Source organism: Triticum urartu, chromosome 3 (genome assembly GCF_003073215.2).
Source record: "Triticum urartu cultivar G1812 chromosome 3, Tu2.1, whole genome shotgun sequence".
NCBI classification, from domain to species: domain Eukaryota; kingdom Viridiplantae; phylum Streptophyta; class Magnoliopsida; order Poales; family Poaceae; genus Triticum; species Triticum urartu.
Genome location: NC_053024.1, coordinates 294,273,503 through 294,287,527, shown reverse-complemented (window position 1 = coordinate 294,287,527; position 14,025 = coordinate 294,273,503). Strand labels below are relative to the sequence as shown.

The 14,025-nt window shown below is 51.9% G+C and overlaps 1 protein-coding gene across 1 annotated transcript; it reads right to left on the bottom strand.

Annotated features, from left to right (window-relative positions):
- Window positions 1–12,093: 12,093 nt before the first annotated feature.
- On the bottom strand, window positions 12,094–13,302 carry LOC125548335. The gene is made up of 2 exons (XM_048711967.1): window positions 13,031–13,302; window positions 12,094–12,952 (listed from the first exon to the last, which is right to left on the bottom strand). The coding sequence occupies exons 1-2, from the start codon at window positions 13,047–13,049 to the stop codon at window positions 12,297–12,299; spliced, it is 675 nt and encodes a 224-aa protein (XP_048567924.1). The 5' UTR covers window positions 13,050–13,302; the 3' UTR covers window positions 12,094–12,296.
- Between the last annotated feature and the right edge of the window lie 723 nt (window positions 13,303–14,025).

The window sequence follows — 14,025 nt, the reverse complement described above, 5'->3', positions numbered from 1 at the left end:
CGTGGGGCTATCGCACGATGGTTTCGAGTTCTTGAAGGGCAGCTTTGATGGACTCAAGGGATACGCTATGGGCCGGATGACGAAGAGTCGTCGCGGCAAGCTCTACATCGCCGACACAGGATGGGGTCCCGAGGCCGGTTCAATCGAATACGGGTATCGGGTCCCCTTTGGTGGGATTCACGTCTTCATCGGCAAGATCGGCGAACCGGTCCCTGAGCCGGACACCTGCACTGACATCATCGAGACGGCTCAGCGTGCAAGCCCTTCCCCGGTTCAGCCCGCAGCGAGGCATGTTTTTGTAGGTGTCATCCATGGAGCGGAATATGAGGATGGACCAGGATCTGATGGAGAAACCGTTGTCTGTTCTGATGACGAGTCTTCAACTGGAGAGACCGAATCACTGTATTAGTTACAGGACGGCCGGATTAGCGGAGGTTCCGATGGCAATAGTATTCCGGACCCCCTCGATCTGCCAAACCGGGTCGCTATCTTCATGGCCGGTACACAATCAGCGCACCACTCATCAAATGCCGCGGCAATGCTCTCCGGTTCAGCGACAGCAACGCCAGCGGGAGCAGGGGGCTCTGCGCCGCCTCTGGCTCAAGTTCTATCTGATTTGTTCGACGCTTTGGCAACATTGATGGCCGTAGAGGTGGACGCAGCAGCCCGGGATCAGCACAATGCGGAGATTGCAAAGGTAAAAGATCAGATAACTCAGGCTAAAGAGGACCTAGCGGCAGAGAACGCTAGGATGGCTACAGAACGGGCCGAGTTGGAAGCTCAGGCCTACCGGCTTAGGCTGGATCAGAATGCCTTAGATGAAGTCATGAGAAGAAGATACCGGTCGCACCTCCCGCCGGGTTATGAGCCAAGAAATCTCTTCAACATGCCAGGAGCAGGAACCAGTAACCATCCAGTGTTAAACCGGACGGAGGCGCCGGGAACAGGAGCGCTGGTTCAGCCACGCGCGATGGACCCGCCTCATCAAAACAACATTGTGCCGCAGTATGTTCCGACGCCCCCGGGGCATTACTCCAACCCGTTGGACAACATTGTGGCCGCCGCTTCACGATTGGCAGCCCTCCCAACCGACGTCGAGTCACCAGTTGCGATTGAGGCATGACGGGCCAGAGAGCTCCTTCAAACAGCTTTAAACTAGCAGCAGGCTTATTCGCATAGTTGTGAGAGGATTCATTCCACCCCCCCCCCCCCCCCCCGCCCGAGCCGGAGCTACAGCAGGCACGTTGAGGATGAACCGGCCGTATCGAGCAGTGCACGTCGCCGTAACTCGCCGCGAGGGCACAACCCGGTTGGTGGAGATGCTAATGCGCAGGATGTGGTGGATCATGGTCGTGCACGTCGAGAGGCCGAGTTAGCAGCTCTGCATGCAGCTCGTCAACCTACTCCAGTTCACCCTACCGCTTCAGTGGAGCCAGGTGTGGTCTTCAGTTCCTTAGGGGTGCTGTGTCTCACCCCCGCTTTACGTAATGTGCGACTGCCAAGGATTTTAAAGGACCTCGTAAGATGCCCAATTACACTGCCGATTTGCAACCAGAGTTATGGGTTGAAATTTATGAGATGGCAATGGATATGTTGGATGTGGATGAAGCAGTGTGCGCTAAATACTTCACCATGATGTTGGAGGGGACAGCTCGTACTTGGTTAAAGAGATTACCAGTTAACTCTGTCGGATCATGGGCCGAGTTAAAACACCGGTTTAGCCAGAATTTTAAGGATACTTGTAAGCAGCCTATGTCGATTGTGGACCTGGCCACTTGTGTTCAAGAGGATGGGGAGTCTACAACCCATTGGGTGAAGCGGGTCTCAGCTATTCTGCATTCATTGGATCGCATCAATGCGGACACAACAGTGTTAACATTGGAAGGCAATTGCCGGTTTCTACCGCTAAAACAGAAGTTAGGAAGGCTCAAACGTCACTGCAACGATATGGCAACGCTTATGGCCGCTTTGGTTAAATATGCCGATTCAGATAATACCAAGGACCCTGAGTCAGAGGAGGAAAAACCGGGGAAAGGGAAGAAGAACGGCAACACCAAGGGGCAGCAGCATAACTCGGCAGGTCATGGAAACAATGGTAAGCGCAAGGCAGACAACAGTTTGGACTTTGTGGCTAACACCAATGCTCAGGATAACGGTCAGCGTCGTAAAGGCAAACAACCCCAGAGGGGCGGAGGTTCAGGCCCCAATCTGGAGCGCCTGTTAAATCAACCTTGTCCAAAGCATGGATCGAAGGAGAGGCCATCTTCACATCTTTAGAAGGATTGTTATATCATGCGGGAGTTCAAGACCTCCAATATGTTTCAATACGACAACGGCCCGCCCGGCGGTTCAGGAGGTGGTTTTCATGGGCCGGGTTATGGAGGCGGTAGCTCCGGTTCAGGATTTCAAGGCAATCAAACCGGACATAACAGTCAAGGGAACTAGGGCAACCAGGGAGGTTATAACCATCAGGGGAATCAACAGCAGTAGTTGGGTTATCAGAGCAATCCGAAGTAGTTGAATAGTGGGCAGTATCATGTTTTCACCACTAGCTTGTGCAAGCGTGATCAGAAGCTTCACAAGAGGGTCGTGAACTCTGTTGAACCAGCCATGCCTCAGTATTTGCGCTGGTCTGAGCAACCCATTTTATGGAGTAGAGAGGATCACCCACCCCGGGTTGACAATCTAGGTCATCTGGCCTTAGTGGTTGTCGGAGTAATTGGACACGGATACCCCGAAGACGGCAAGACAATAAATCAAGACATCGGAGCTAGCAAAGCCCCTCAGTCCGACTGCCCGGCCGCTCCTGCCGGCTCCCCGTCCAACTACTCTGCCCGGCCGGCTACCGACTGCCGGCTGCCGACTACGCCAACCAGCCGGCTGCCGACTGCAGCCCGACCTGACATCGACAAGACATCGACGAGACGGTCATACCGCGACGTCATCTACATTGTATCTGTCCCTGGGCACTGTTTTATAAAGTGCCCCAGGGACAAGGAGGCATGCACGTCACATACATATCTCTCATGGGCATCGTGTCCCATGCCCACTTACCCCCACGCCACTACCTAGCTTAGGTAGTAAGCTAGCTTACCTATATATATATATGCCACCCATCCATCCATCCACCACAGGCTCACACTCACGCATGGACACACATACCCTCACGGCCATGCATGCCATGAGACTAGCCGGCCACAAGGCACTCGGGCTACACATATATACGAGATCAGATGCCTTTGGCACTGATGTCAGATACAGCTTCAGGAGCACTTTGTACTGCCCGATGTACACGCCACATATATACTCAGACATGCAGGAGTAGGGGTATTATCTCTCCGGAGAGCCCTGAACCTGGGTAACTAGCGCGTGCTACTCGCATACCCGCTCCCGGGCCTATCAGCAGCAGTCTTGCCCTCACACAAAGCCACCTTGTGGCATATGTTGTCTAGCACCCCCCGTGAGAATACCACGACATTTGGCGCCCACCATGGGGTGGTACTATGCTACCGCGCTGCTGCTGGTTTCGCAGTCCGGGCGGGACCCTTTTTTCTTCATCGCCTCCGCCGCGGCGTCGCGCCGTCTCTCCGGTAGCGCTCGGGGGCTCAACATCGACCCGCCCCCGGAGCGGCCGCGAGGGGTGGCGCGTCCTCGCTGTCGGCCTCTTCGTCACCACCGTTGCCACGCCGGCCGTCTGACCGCATGCGCCGCGCGCGGGGCCTCGCTTCGGTCGGCCGTATCCATCCACGCGCCGCTCGCGTCTGCTCCCCTCCGCGTTGCGCCTTGCTCCGGTCGAAACACGCGTTCGTTCCTCCATATACCATCTATGCAAGCTAGCTAGATGCAAGTCATACAATGGTCAAACCACATCTCATACCGTAGCCAGATACTGGCTAGATAATCCCTATACATTGGTCGGATGCGAACCAGATATATCCCATACAATAGCCAGCCATTGCCCAGTACGCAACCCATGCATTATTGCTTGCCAATGGCCGTAAAACCATTCCATACACTGCTCCCATATCATACAGTGGTCGGACACCGCCCGTACACTGCTCGTACAGCGTCCACACAACGCACGCGCGCGCCCATGCCTACAGGCCCTGCTGGCACGCTGCTTTGTATGCCCACGTGCGTCCCGAGCACTTCAGCACCACCACCTGCAGCCATTGCTTGCGCTCCGCCCGTCCTCGCGTCTGCCCAGCCGCGGACGCCGCCTCACGTCTCCTCTTCACGGAAGACCCGCGGCCCCCGCCGCCGGGCCTCTTCTGCCCTGGTCCGGCCGCATCCGGCCTCCCTTGGCCCCTGCACGGGTGGCCTGGCCCATTCGGGCCGCCGCAGCGTCTAGCCTCCACGCCCGCCGAGTCACGGCCCCACACCGGCCGCCTCTCGCTGGCGTTGTCTGCCTCCCCGCCTTCTGCCTCATCCTGGCCCGCGCCCGGTGGCTCCCCGTCGCCCCGCGGGCTCCGGCCGCCTCCAAGCGCCGCTTCGCCCAGTCCGGCGTCCGTGCCGACTCCGCCTGCACCGGGTCCGGGTGGTCGCCGCGTGCCCGGCCTTGTCCCGTCGCCGCCCACTGCGCCACTCCACCACCAGGCCCTGCCCTGTGGCCGGCTCCTGCTCGCCCCGCGCCGGCTAGCGAGTCCGCGTACCTGCTTCCGCTCCACCACACGGCCCCGCCCTATGGCCAGCTCCTACTCGTCGCGCGGCCGGCTCTCTGCGCCTGGGCCGCCTGCTTCACACCGGTTTCTCCTCCTCCCGAGCTGGCTTCGGGTATGCGCCCCGTGACCGGCGCGTTCCGCTCTCCGCCGCCTCCAACTTACGACGGCCGGGTCCGCCCCGCCTTCCCCGCAACCCGGGCGCCGGCTGCTGCCGCACCCCGAACGCCGGCTGCTCCGCCCCCCGCCGCGCCCGACTGCGTCCCGCGGGTTCCCTGGCCAGCTGGAGAAAATATGAAGAAAGAAAGAGTCGGCTGGGTCGTCACAATGCGCCGGCTGTGCAAAAGAAAAAATAAAATGAAGAGTTGTGTCCGACTGCTCAAAGCCGGCTGGGAGAAAAAGAAAAGAGTCATCTGCCCGCCGTGGCCGAGTGCTTGATCCGGCTGAGAAAGAAGTGGCCGGGTGCTGAAAAAAAGAGAGAGAGAAGTCGGCTGGGAAGATAGAAAAAAGAAAGTCCGACTGCCCAGTCGGATGAAAAAAGAAATAGGCGTCCGGCTGCCCACAGCTGGACAAAGAGAAGGAGAAAGAAGGCAAAGTAGTCACCGGGAGATCTGGCCCGACTGCTCAGCAGTCGGTCCAGATCTCGGGGGCTACACCCGGCGGGTGTGCTGACGCACCCCGCGAAGAAGAAGACAAAGTAGTTGCTGGGAGATCTGGCCCGACTGCTCAGCAGTCGGCCCGAATCTCGGGGGCTACACCCAGTGGGTGCGCTGGCGCGCCCCATGGAAGATTGCAAACAAGAAGAGTTTTGTCCGGCTGCCAGCAGCCGGCGGAAGAGAAAAGAAGAAAACAGGCGCTGCAAGATGCCTCGCCGCCTGGCTGGTCGAGCCTGACCAGCCGGGACCCCCCTTCAAGCACCCGGAGGCTTGAAGGCTTCACCCAGCGGGTGCGCCGACGCGCTCCGCTAGAGCCGAGTCACGCCGGCTGTCTTCGACGACCGCGACTACACGAAAATCAATGTGATCTCCTCACCCGCATATTTTTTGCACCACACAAGCATGGATAACCACGACCGATGCTCGCGGGCTGTCTCCGCATTTTATTACAGTAGCATCACTGTTCGCCTCGGCGCCAGCCAGAGTTGGCCCGGGGGCTGGCCACTTGGCCTGAGACGTTAGTTCCCGCAGACGGCTTAGTACCGTGCGCGGTACCAAAGGCCCACTCTTAGTCACAGACCGCAGAGCAGTTGTCCGACTAGCAAGAGTGAACGCTGGAGGCCACCCACGCGAAAAACGCCCGGGAAGAAAAACGTTCGGGCGACCCGACCGTTTCCTTTACAAGTATCTACTCGATTGAATCTGCTCCCAGACTCTGAGTACTGTACACTCCACTTCGCGGCCCACTCTCAGCCACAGACCGCAGAGCGGCTGTCCGGCAAGCAAGAGCACAAGCCAAAAAGCGGAGGGAACACGAAAAAGATTAAGGGGGCTCGGACGAAACCGAGTCGGCACCCTTCGCATAAAACTTGCAATGCTAAAAGCAAACATTTGATATATCTATGTGGACTAACTTTTTCCTTTTCATGATCATTTCCATGAACACTCGCCAAAAAACCTTCGCCCAACTTTGCCAAGTTGCCTGGAGGCTTGGGGGCTACTGTCGGAGTAATTGGACACGAATACCCCGAAGACGGCGAGACAATAAATCAAGACATCGGGGCTAGCAAAGCCCCTCAGTCCGACTGCCCGGCCGCTCCTGCCGGCTCCCCGTTCGAGTGCTCTGCCCGGCCGGCTGCCGACTGCCGGCTGCCGACTACGCCAACCAGACGGCTGCCGACTACACCAACCAGCCGGCTGCCGACTGCAGCCCGACCTGACACCGACAAGACATCGATGACACGGTCATACCGCGACATCATCTACATTGTATCTGTCCCTGGGCACTGTTTTATAAAGTGCCCCAGGGACAAGGAGGCATGCATGTCACATACACATCTCTCATGGGCATGGTGTCACATGCCCACTTACCCCCCACGCCACTACCTAGCTTAGGTAGTAAGCTAGCTCACCTATATATATATATATATGCCACCCATCCATCCATCCACCACAGGCTCACACTCACGCATGGACACACATGCCCTCACGGCCATGCATGCCATGAGACTAGCCGGCCACAAGGCACTCAGGCTACACATATATACGAGATCAGATGCCTTTGGCACTGATCTCAGATACAGCTCCAGGAGCACTTTGTACTGCCCAATGTACACCCCACATATATACTCAGACATGCAGGAGTAGGGGTATTATCTCTCTGGAGATCCCCGAACCTGGGTAACTAGCGCGTGCTACTCGCATACCCGCTCCCGGGCCTATCAGCAGTAGTCTTGCCCTCACACGAAGCCACCTTGTGGCATATGTCATCTAGCACCCCCCGTGAGAATACCACGACAGTGGTGGCACCTCAAGTTGGGGGGTATAAGTTCACCAAGGTGCTCATGGATGGGGGAAGCAGTATCAATATTCTCTACTATGATACCTTCCATCGTATGGGGTTGACAGATAAGAATCTTAAACCGTCGAACACCGTTTTCATGGTGTGGTGCCCGGTAAATCCGCATATCCAGTGGGCAAGATAGCCCTATAGGTGGAGGTGGCCTTTGGAGATGATCATGATTCAAGATCAGAAATGTTGACTTTTGAGGTGGTGAAAATCAAGAGTCTGTATCACGCTCTGTTTGGGCGACCGGATTATGCCAGGTTCATGGCGAGGACATCTTATGTTTATCTGCAGCTTAAGATGCCAGGTCATAAGGGGACCATCACAGTACATGGGAGCAGGAAGATTGCTTTGGAATGTGAGGAAGGTGATGCGGCTTATGCTGAGTCGGTTTGTGCCACGCAAGAGCTAAAGTTTTATAAAGACAAGGTTGATCCGGCAGACATGACTTCTTTGAAAAAGCAACTATGGAGCACGATCCGGCGTTAAAGTTTAAATCGGCCACACACACCAAGATGGTTGATTTTTTTCCTGGCGATTCATCCAAGCAGTTCAGCATCAGCGCTAACCTGGATCCCAAATAGGAAAGCGCGCTCATCGAGTTCATCCGTGAGAACTGGGACATCTTTGCATGGAAACCTTCTGACATGCCAGGTGTACCAAGGGAACTCACTGAGCACACACTTAATATAGATCCTAAGTTTAAACCGGTCAGACAGTTTCTCCGCCGCTTCAACGAAGAAAGGCGCAAGGCTATCGGTCAGGAGGTAGCTCGGCTGTTGGCCGCAGGGTTTATCATGGAGGTCTTTCACCCGAAGTGGTTGGCTAATCCGATGCTAGTTCTCAAGAAAAATGGCACTTGGCGTATGTGTGTGGACTACACAGATTTGAACAAGGCCTGCCCATCAGATCCCTTTGCCCTCCCTCGTATTGATCGGATTATTGATGCTACAGCGGGTTGTGACCATTTGTGTTTTCTGGATGCTTATTCTGGTTATCATCAGATCAAAATGGCAGTTAAGGACCAGGAGAAGACATATTTTATAACTCCCTTTGGAGCCTTCTGCTATGTTTCCATGCCATTTGGGCTCAAGAGTGCCTAGGCAACTTATCAACGCTGTGTTCAGAATTGTCTTCATAAACAGATTGGGCGCAATGTTCACGCATATGTGGATGATATTGTGGTAAAGTCCAGGAAGGAGGAAACATTGATAAATGACTTAAGAGAAACCTTTCATAACCTCCGGGTTTATAAGATGATGCTTAATCTGGACAAATGTGTCTTTGGTGTTCCAGCAGGCAAGCTCTTGGGTATCCTGGTGTCAAACAGGGGCATTGAGGCTAATCCAGAAAAAAATTCGGCAATCACGTCTTTGTCTAAACCGGCGTGTATCAATGACGTTCAATGTTTAGCCGGCCGGATTGCGGCTTTGAGCCGGTTTATCAGTCGTCTCAGGGAGAAAGCTATCCCTTTATACCGGATGTTAAAGAAAACGGATGATTTTGTCTGGAGCGATGCGGCTGATAAAGCGTTTGAGGATCTGAAGAGGCAGTTAGCTGAACCGCCTGTGCTTGCAGCTCCGATCGATAAAGAGCCTCTACTGCTGTATCTGGCTGCTAATGCCAAGGCTGTTAGTATGGCTATTGTTGTGGAGCGCAAGGAAGTTGTAAAGGAATATCCGGTTCAACGGCCAGTTTATTATATCAGTGAGGTGCTTATCGAATCAAAGCAGAGGTATCCACATTGGCAGAAGCTGGTGTATGGGGTGTTTATGGCAAGCCGGAAGCTGAAACATTACTTTCAGGGTCATCCTATCACAACGGTCAGTTCAGCCCCTCTAGGAGATATCATTCATAACAGAGAAGCAACTAGCCGGATTGCCAAGTGGGCTATTGAGCTTGGACCTCACGGGCTCAAATATACACCTCGCACAGCGATCAAATCTCAAGCACTCGTGGATTTCATCAATGATTGGACAGAGTTGCAGGCACCAGAGGAAAAGCCAGATAACACTTATTGGACTATTCACTTTGATGGGTCCAGGCAATTGGAGGGCTCGGGGGCTAGAGTCATATTAACTTCCCCACGAGGTGACAATTTTTGTTATGTTCTCCGCTTAATGTTCCCTTGTAATAACAATGCAGCTGAGTACGAGGCCTTACTCCACGGTCTTCGGATGGCTAAGGAGATAAACTTAAGCCGGGTTAAGTGCTTCGATGACTCGGACCTGGTGGCTCAACAGATATCTGGCACTTGGGATTATAAGGACCCACTCATGGCTGCGTATCGACGAGAGGTGGACATAGTGGCTAGTCATTTCAAGGGTTATCAAGTCGACCATATAAACCGGCGAAAGAATGAAGCGGGAGACGCTTTAAGTCGTCTGGGCTCTCAGCGTAAACCGGTTCCACCTAATGTCTTCCTCAACGTACTGCATAATTCGTCGGTCAAGATACCCACACAGGAGGAGTTGGCTATTCCTGACCCGGAGGCCCAATTGATGGCGGCTTTGCATGTCATACCGGATTGGACAGTCCCGTACTTGGCTTACATGAACCGAGGCGAGTTACCGGAGAATGAAACCTGGGCCCGGGAGATAATCCGGCGTTCCAAGTCAATGACCATAATCAATGGGGAGTTGCATCGTTACAGTGTCACAGGAGCAATTCAGCGTTGTGTATCTCCTCAAGAGGGTTGTGAGATCTTGCGAGAAATCCACGAAGGAGACTGTGGTCACCACGCCGGTTCAAAATCCCAGGTAGCTAAAGCTTTTCGTCACGGTTTCTATTGGTTGACAGCTCATGCTGATGCTGAGGATTTGGTCAAAAGGTGTGACGGTTGCCAAAAATTTGCATGCCGCGCTCATGTTCCGGCTCAAGAGTTGAGAATGATCCCAATCACTTGGCCATTTGCAACTTGGGGGCTCGATATGGTTGGACCCTTTAAGATATCCAAGGACAAAAATATCCACCTGTTAGTGGCAGTTGACAAGTTCACCAAGTGGGTGGAAGCAGAGCCAGTCAGTAAGTGTGATGCAGGTATGGCGGTTCAATTAATCAAAAAGGTGATATTCCGGTTTGGTTTCCCACACAGTATTATAACTGATAATGGTACTAATCTATCAAAGGGTGAGATGGAGGAATTTTGCCAACGTGAGCACATCCAGCTTGATGTGGCACCAGTGGCTCACCCCCAGTCTAATGGTCAAGCAGAGAGGGCAAATCAAGAAATTTTGAGAGGTATTAAACCTCGGCTTATGGTTCCTTTAAAACGGACACCAAGTTCTTGGGTGGAGGAGTTACCTTCTGTGTTATGGAGCATCAACACCACACCTAACAGATCTACGGGTTGCACGCCTTTCTTCATGGTTTATGGAGGAGAGGCGGTTCTTCCTAGTGACATCCGTCACGACTCGCCCCGTGTGGCGGCTTATGTTGAAGCTGATAATGAGAAGGCACGTCAGGACTCACTGGACCTGTTAGATGAGGAGCGTGATCTTGCAGCAGCACGTTCGGCAATTTATCAACAAGATCTCCGACGTTATCACAGCCGTCGGGTTAAGACCAAAACTTTTCAAGAGGGTGATCTAGTGCTCCGGCTCATCCAGGATCAGACTGATATGCACAAGTTATCCCCACCTTGGGAAGGACCTTTTGTGGTCAGCCAAAATCTGCACAACGGGTCATACTACCTCATTGATGTTCGAGAGCACAAAGACTCACGTAAATCGGAGGAGGAGACCAAGCGGCCATGGAATATAGCTCTTCTTCGGCCTTACTATACTTGAGCCATAGGCTCTTCTTATGTACATACTCATAACAATGTATATATTATATAATAAACCGGTGCCTCAAATAAAGCGGGGTCTCTGTTCTTTTTACATCATGTGTGAGCCTATAGGAGCTTCTACTGACAAAGCGACGTTTTATTAAACTGGCCTATACGGCCACACAGATATAAAGAAAAATCACTAGGGGGCTTGGTCGTATCCGAACCATAGCTACACCTCTTGATCGGTTTAAAACCAAAAAGGGATATCACTAGGGGGCTTGGATGTCTTCACATCATAGCTACACCTCTTGATAGGCTTCGGGCCAAAAGGAAATTATGTGGAACCAAAGAGAGCCTGTTGCATTAAGCACAGCTCAAACATAGGTAACTACTGAGCACAACTCAAATATTACCTGGGGGCTCCTTGCTCTCAAAGAACAACGAGCTTGCACCCTTATAATAGGCTATCAAGCCAGGCTTGGAAGCCAGGTGTATTCACCTAAAACCCCGGGTTATCCTGTCTCTTTAAATAAGCCACTCCGTCCAGGTAAACCTGGTATGACCCATCGAACGTTTGACAAGTCAATCCCATGGACCCTGAACTTGCCAAAGTTAAAACGGTGATTGGTTAAAGATTGAGGTCCATCTTAAAAGGCTTTGCAAAATGGTTTAACTCGGCGGCCTGGCAGCCCATGAAAAGCCTCGATTTAGGGCCTGGCAGCCCATGAAAAGCCTTGCATATTTCTCGTCTTTGTTGTTTTTTATGATAAGGGATTTATGAATATTTCCTGATAGACCGGTGTTCATTACAACCCGGCATGACTTTCAACGCTTAGTTGTCAGTACATTAGTTTTAAACCGGTAGTATATTCTTCCGGTCTGGTTTTGACTAGATGTTATCAACATTATGTGGCTATTATAGCCCAATATGGTTTTTATATGAACCGACAAGAGGGCAAGGAGTTGTCAACACTCCGGATTGGTGTTTTTTCACCTTTACCATACAAGCAGTTGGTCAGCCGACGAGGTGTGTCCCAGATATTATTTATTTTATCTGGTTAATATAAATCTTGGTTATCCATCCAAGTTATGTATATATTTTTGGGCATCATGACCCATCCAGTGGTAAACCACCAGGACGCTTTCAAGTTCTTATATGCAGGAACACAAAGTATAATGGACTATGCATAAATAAATCCCAAAAGTGGAACAAATTTTCAAACTATCAAGCAACATAAGCATGCTCAATGGCATGGCAGATAAAGGTGTTTCTGCTATCCTATTACAAGGAGCTTCAAAACGGCCCAAATTGAATAATTGTTTTCAAGCAGTGGCAGACTGTAGCTGATAAACCGGACGTCGGTTTAGGATTCTTCATCGGGACGGCTTGACGATTGAGGGTCATCTTGTGCAGTCACATCCTCTTCATCCCTCTCTAGACGCTGGAAATCAACCGTTGACCAATCGATTCCGGTTAAAGCTTGAAACACGGCCTCTTCATGGATAAGGCTGGAGGGGTCAATGTCAATCGCGTAAGTATGCTTACGGATTGGAGGCACAAGCTCTTCAACATCATGGATAACAGTGGGCTGTCTCTTTCCCTCAGCATCGTAAACCGGTTGGAAGTGAGATAAATCTGTGTCCTCCGCCAGTTTGCTTGCTATTGGCCGCATCGCCTTTGTCAGCCTTCGCAGAACGTCATTATTGAAGTCTGAGCCGTCTTCTTTCATGCCATGATATCCTTTGATGATATCTGCCAGTTCAAGATCCGGAATCCATGCCTTGGCCCGGATTAGCGCGATCAGCGCTCCTGATCTTGTGGCTGATCTCTTCAGTTCGGTGATCCGGGCGGGTAGCATGGACAGCTTCTCAAGTGTTTCCTTTATCAACGATGGCACCAGCTTGTTATAGGCGGCAGTGAAAATGGCACGCTGGGATCCAGAGAACAGCTGTTCTATTAAAGTGTACGCCGCTTTAAGTTTCAGCCGCATATCAGAGCCCAGATGAGCAATGCAGGTCCCTGTCATAGTTCAGCATCAGTAAACCGGCTATTGATAAGATCTTATGAATTAGACGAACTGCATGTGAGGGCACTTACCAAACACAATAGAAGTCATGGCGTCAATCTGCCGCTTTAAACCGGTCAGTTCTTCCACCACCGGTTTCAGGGCTACCTCTGCGTCCTCGGCCTTTTTTCATCAAACTGGCCTTTTATGTTTCTCAGTCAGCGCGCTCCTTGTTGAAGGTCTCTTTCAACTTCTCCATAGCTTCCACGGCATTGGTCAGCTCTTCCTTGGCTTTAGAAGCCTCTGCTTGTTAAGACTTTACATTCTCTTGAAGGTCTGCGTTTGAGCATCCTTCTGATTCAAATCAGCCTACAAAGATGAGATATATCATTAAAACAGGTTATTAAGTACCAAGCATATAACAAGTTATGCACTTTGTACTTGGGGGCTAATGCCTATTTGTTCTATCATCAATATAATTCTCACAAGTCTCAAGTACAATGCAAGCATTATCCTTAACACTTGGGGGCTAATGTACATCTATTCAAAGTTGATGCATTGATGGAAGACCCAGTTTACCTCGCAAAGCTAAATCGGCCCTTGGGGGCTACACAGGCGAAAAACTATAGGAATTTCATGATCACGTCAGATTTACTTCAAACAATCAGTTGGCATATGGAGGACAAGTTTGTAACAGTTCATGTCTTATAAAGTCCCGGTTTATGATTGTCATCATAAACCGGCCTTTGGGGGCTACTTGGGTTGATGCTTGTACTTTGTATTTAAGAAAGGGAAGTGATGAAAATACCTCGTAGCGCTCTTTCATCAAGTTCACCAAACCGGCTTCATAATCTCGGAATGAGTGTAGACGGTTTAGAAAGCCGGAGTGGAGTTCTTGAGCGCTGAGATGGGCGTAGCTTGACAAGTCAGTGCTCCATTTGCCTTTTTCCATGGCGGCACGCTCTTCCTTGGCACTATGTTGGGCCAAGATTACAGGACGGCCAGGCGAAGTGTGACCAATCCCAGTAATGGTAACCTCGCCTTCTTTATCTGCAGCAGCTTTTTCTGGAGTTGATGGAGTTTCAGT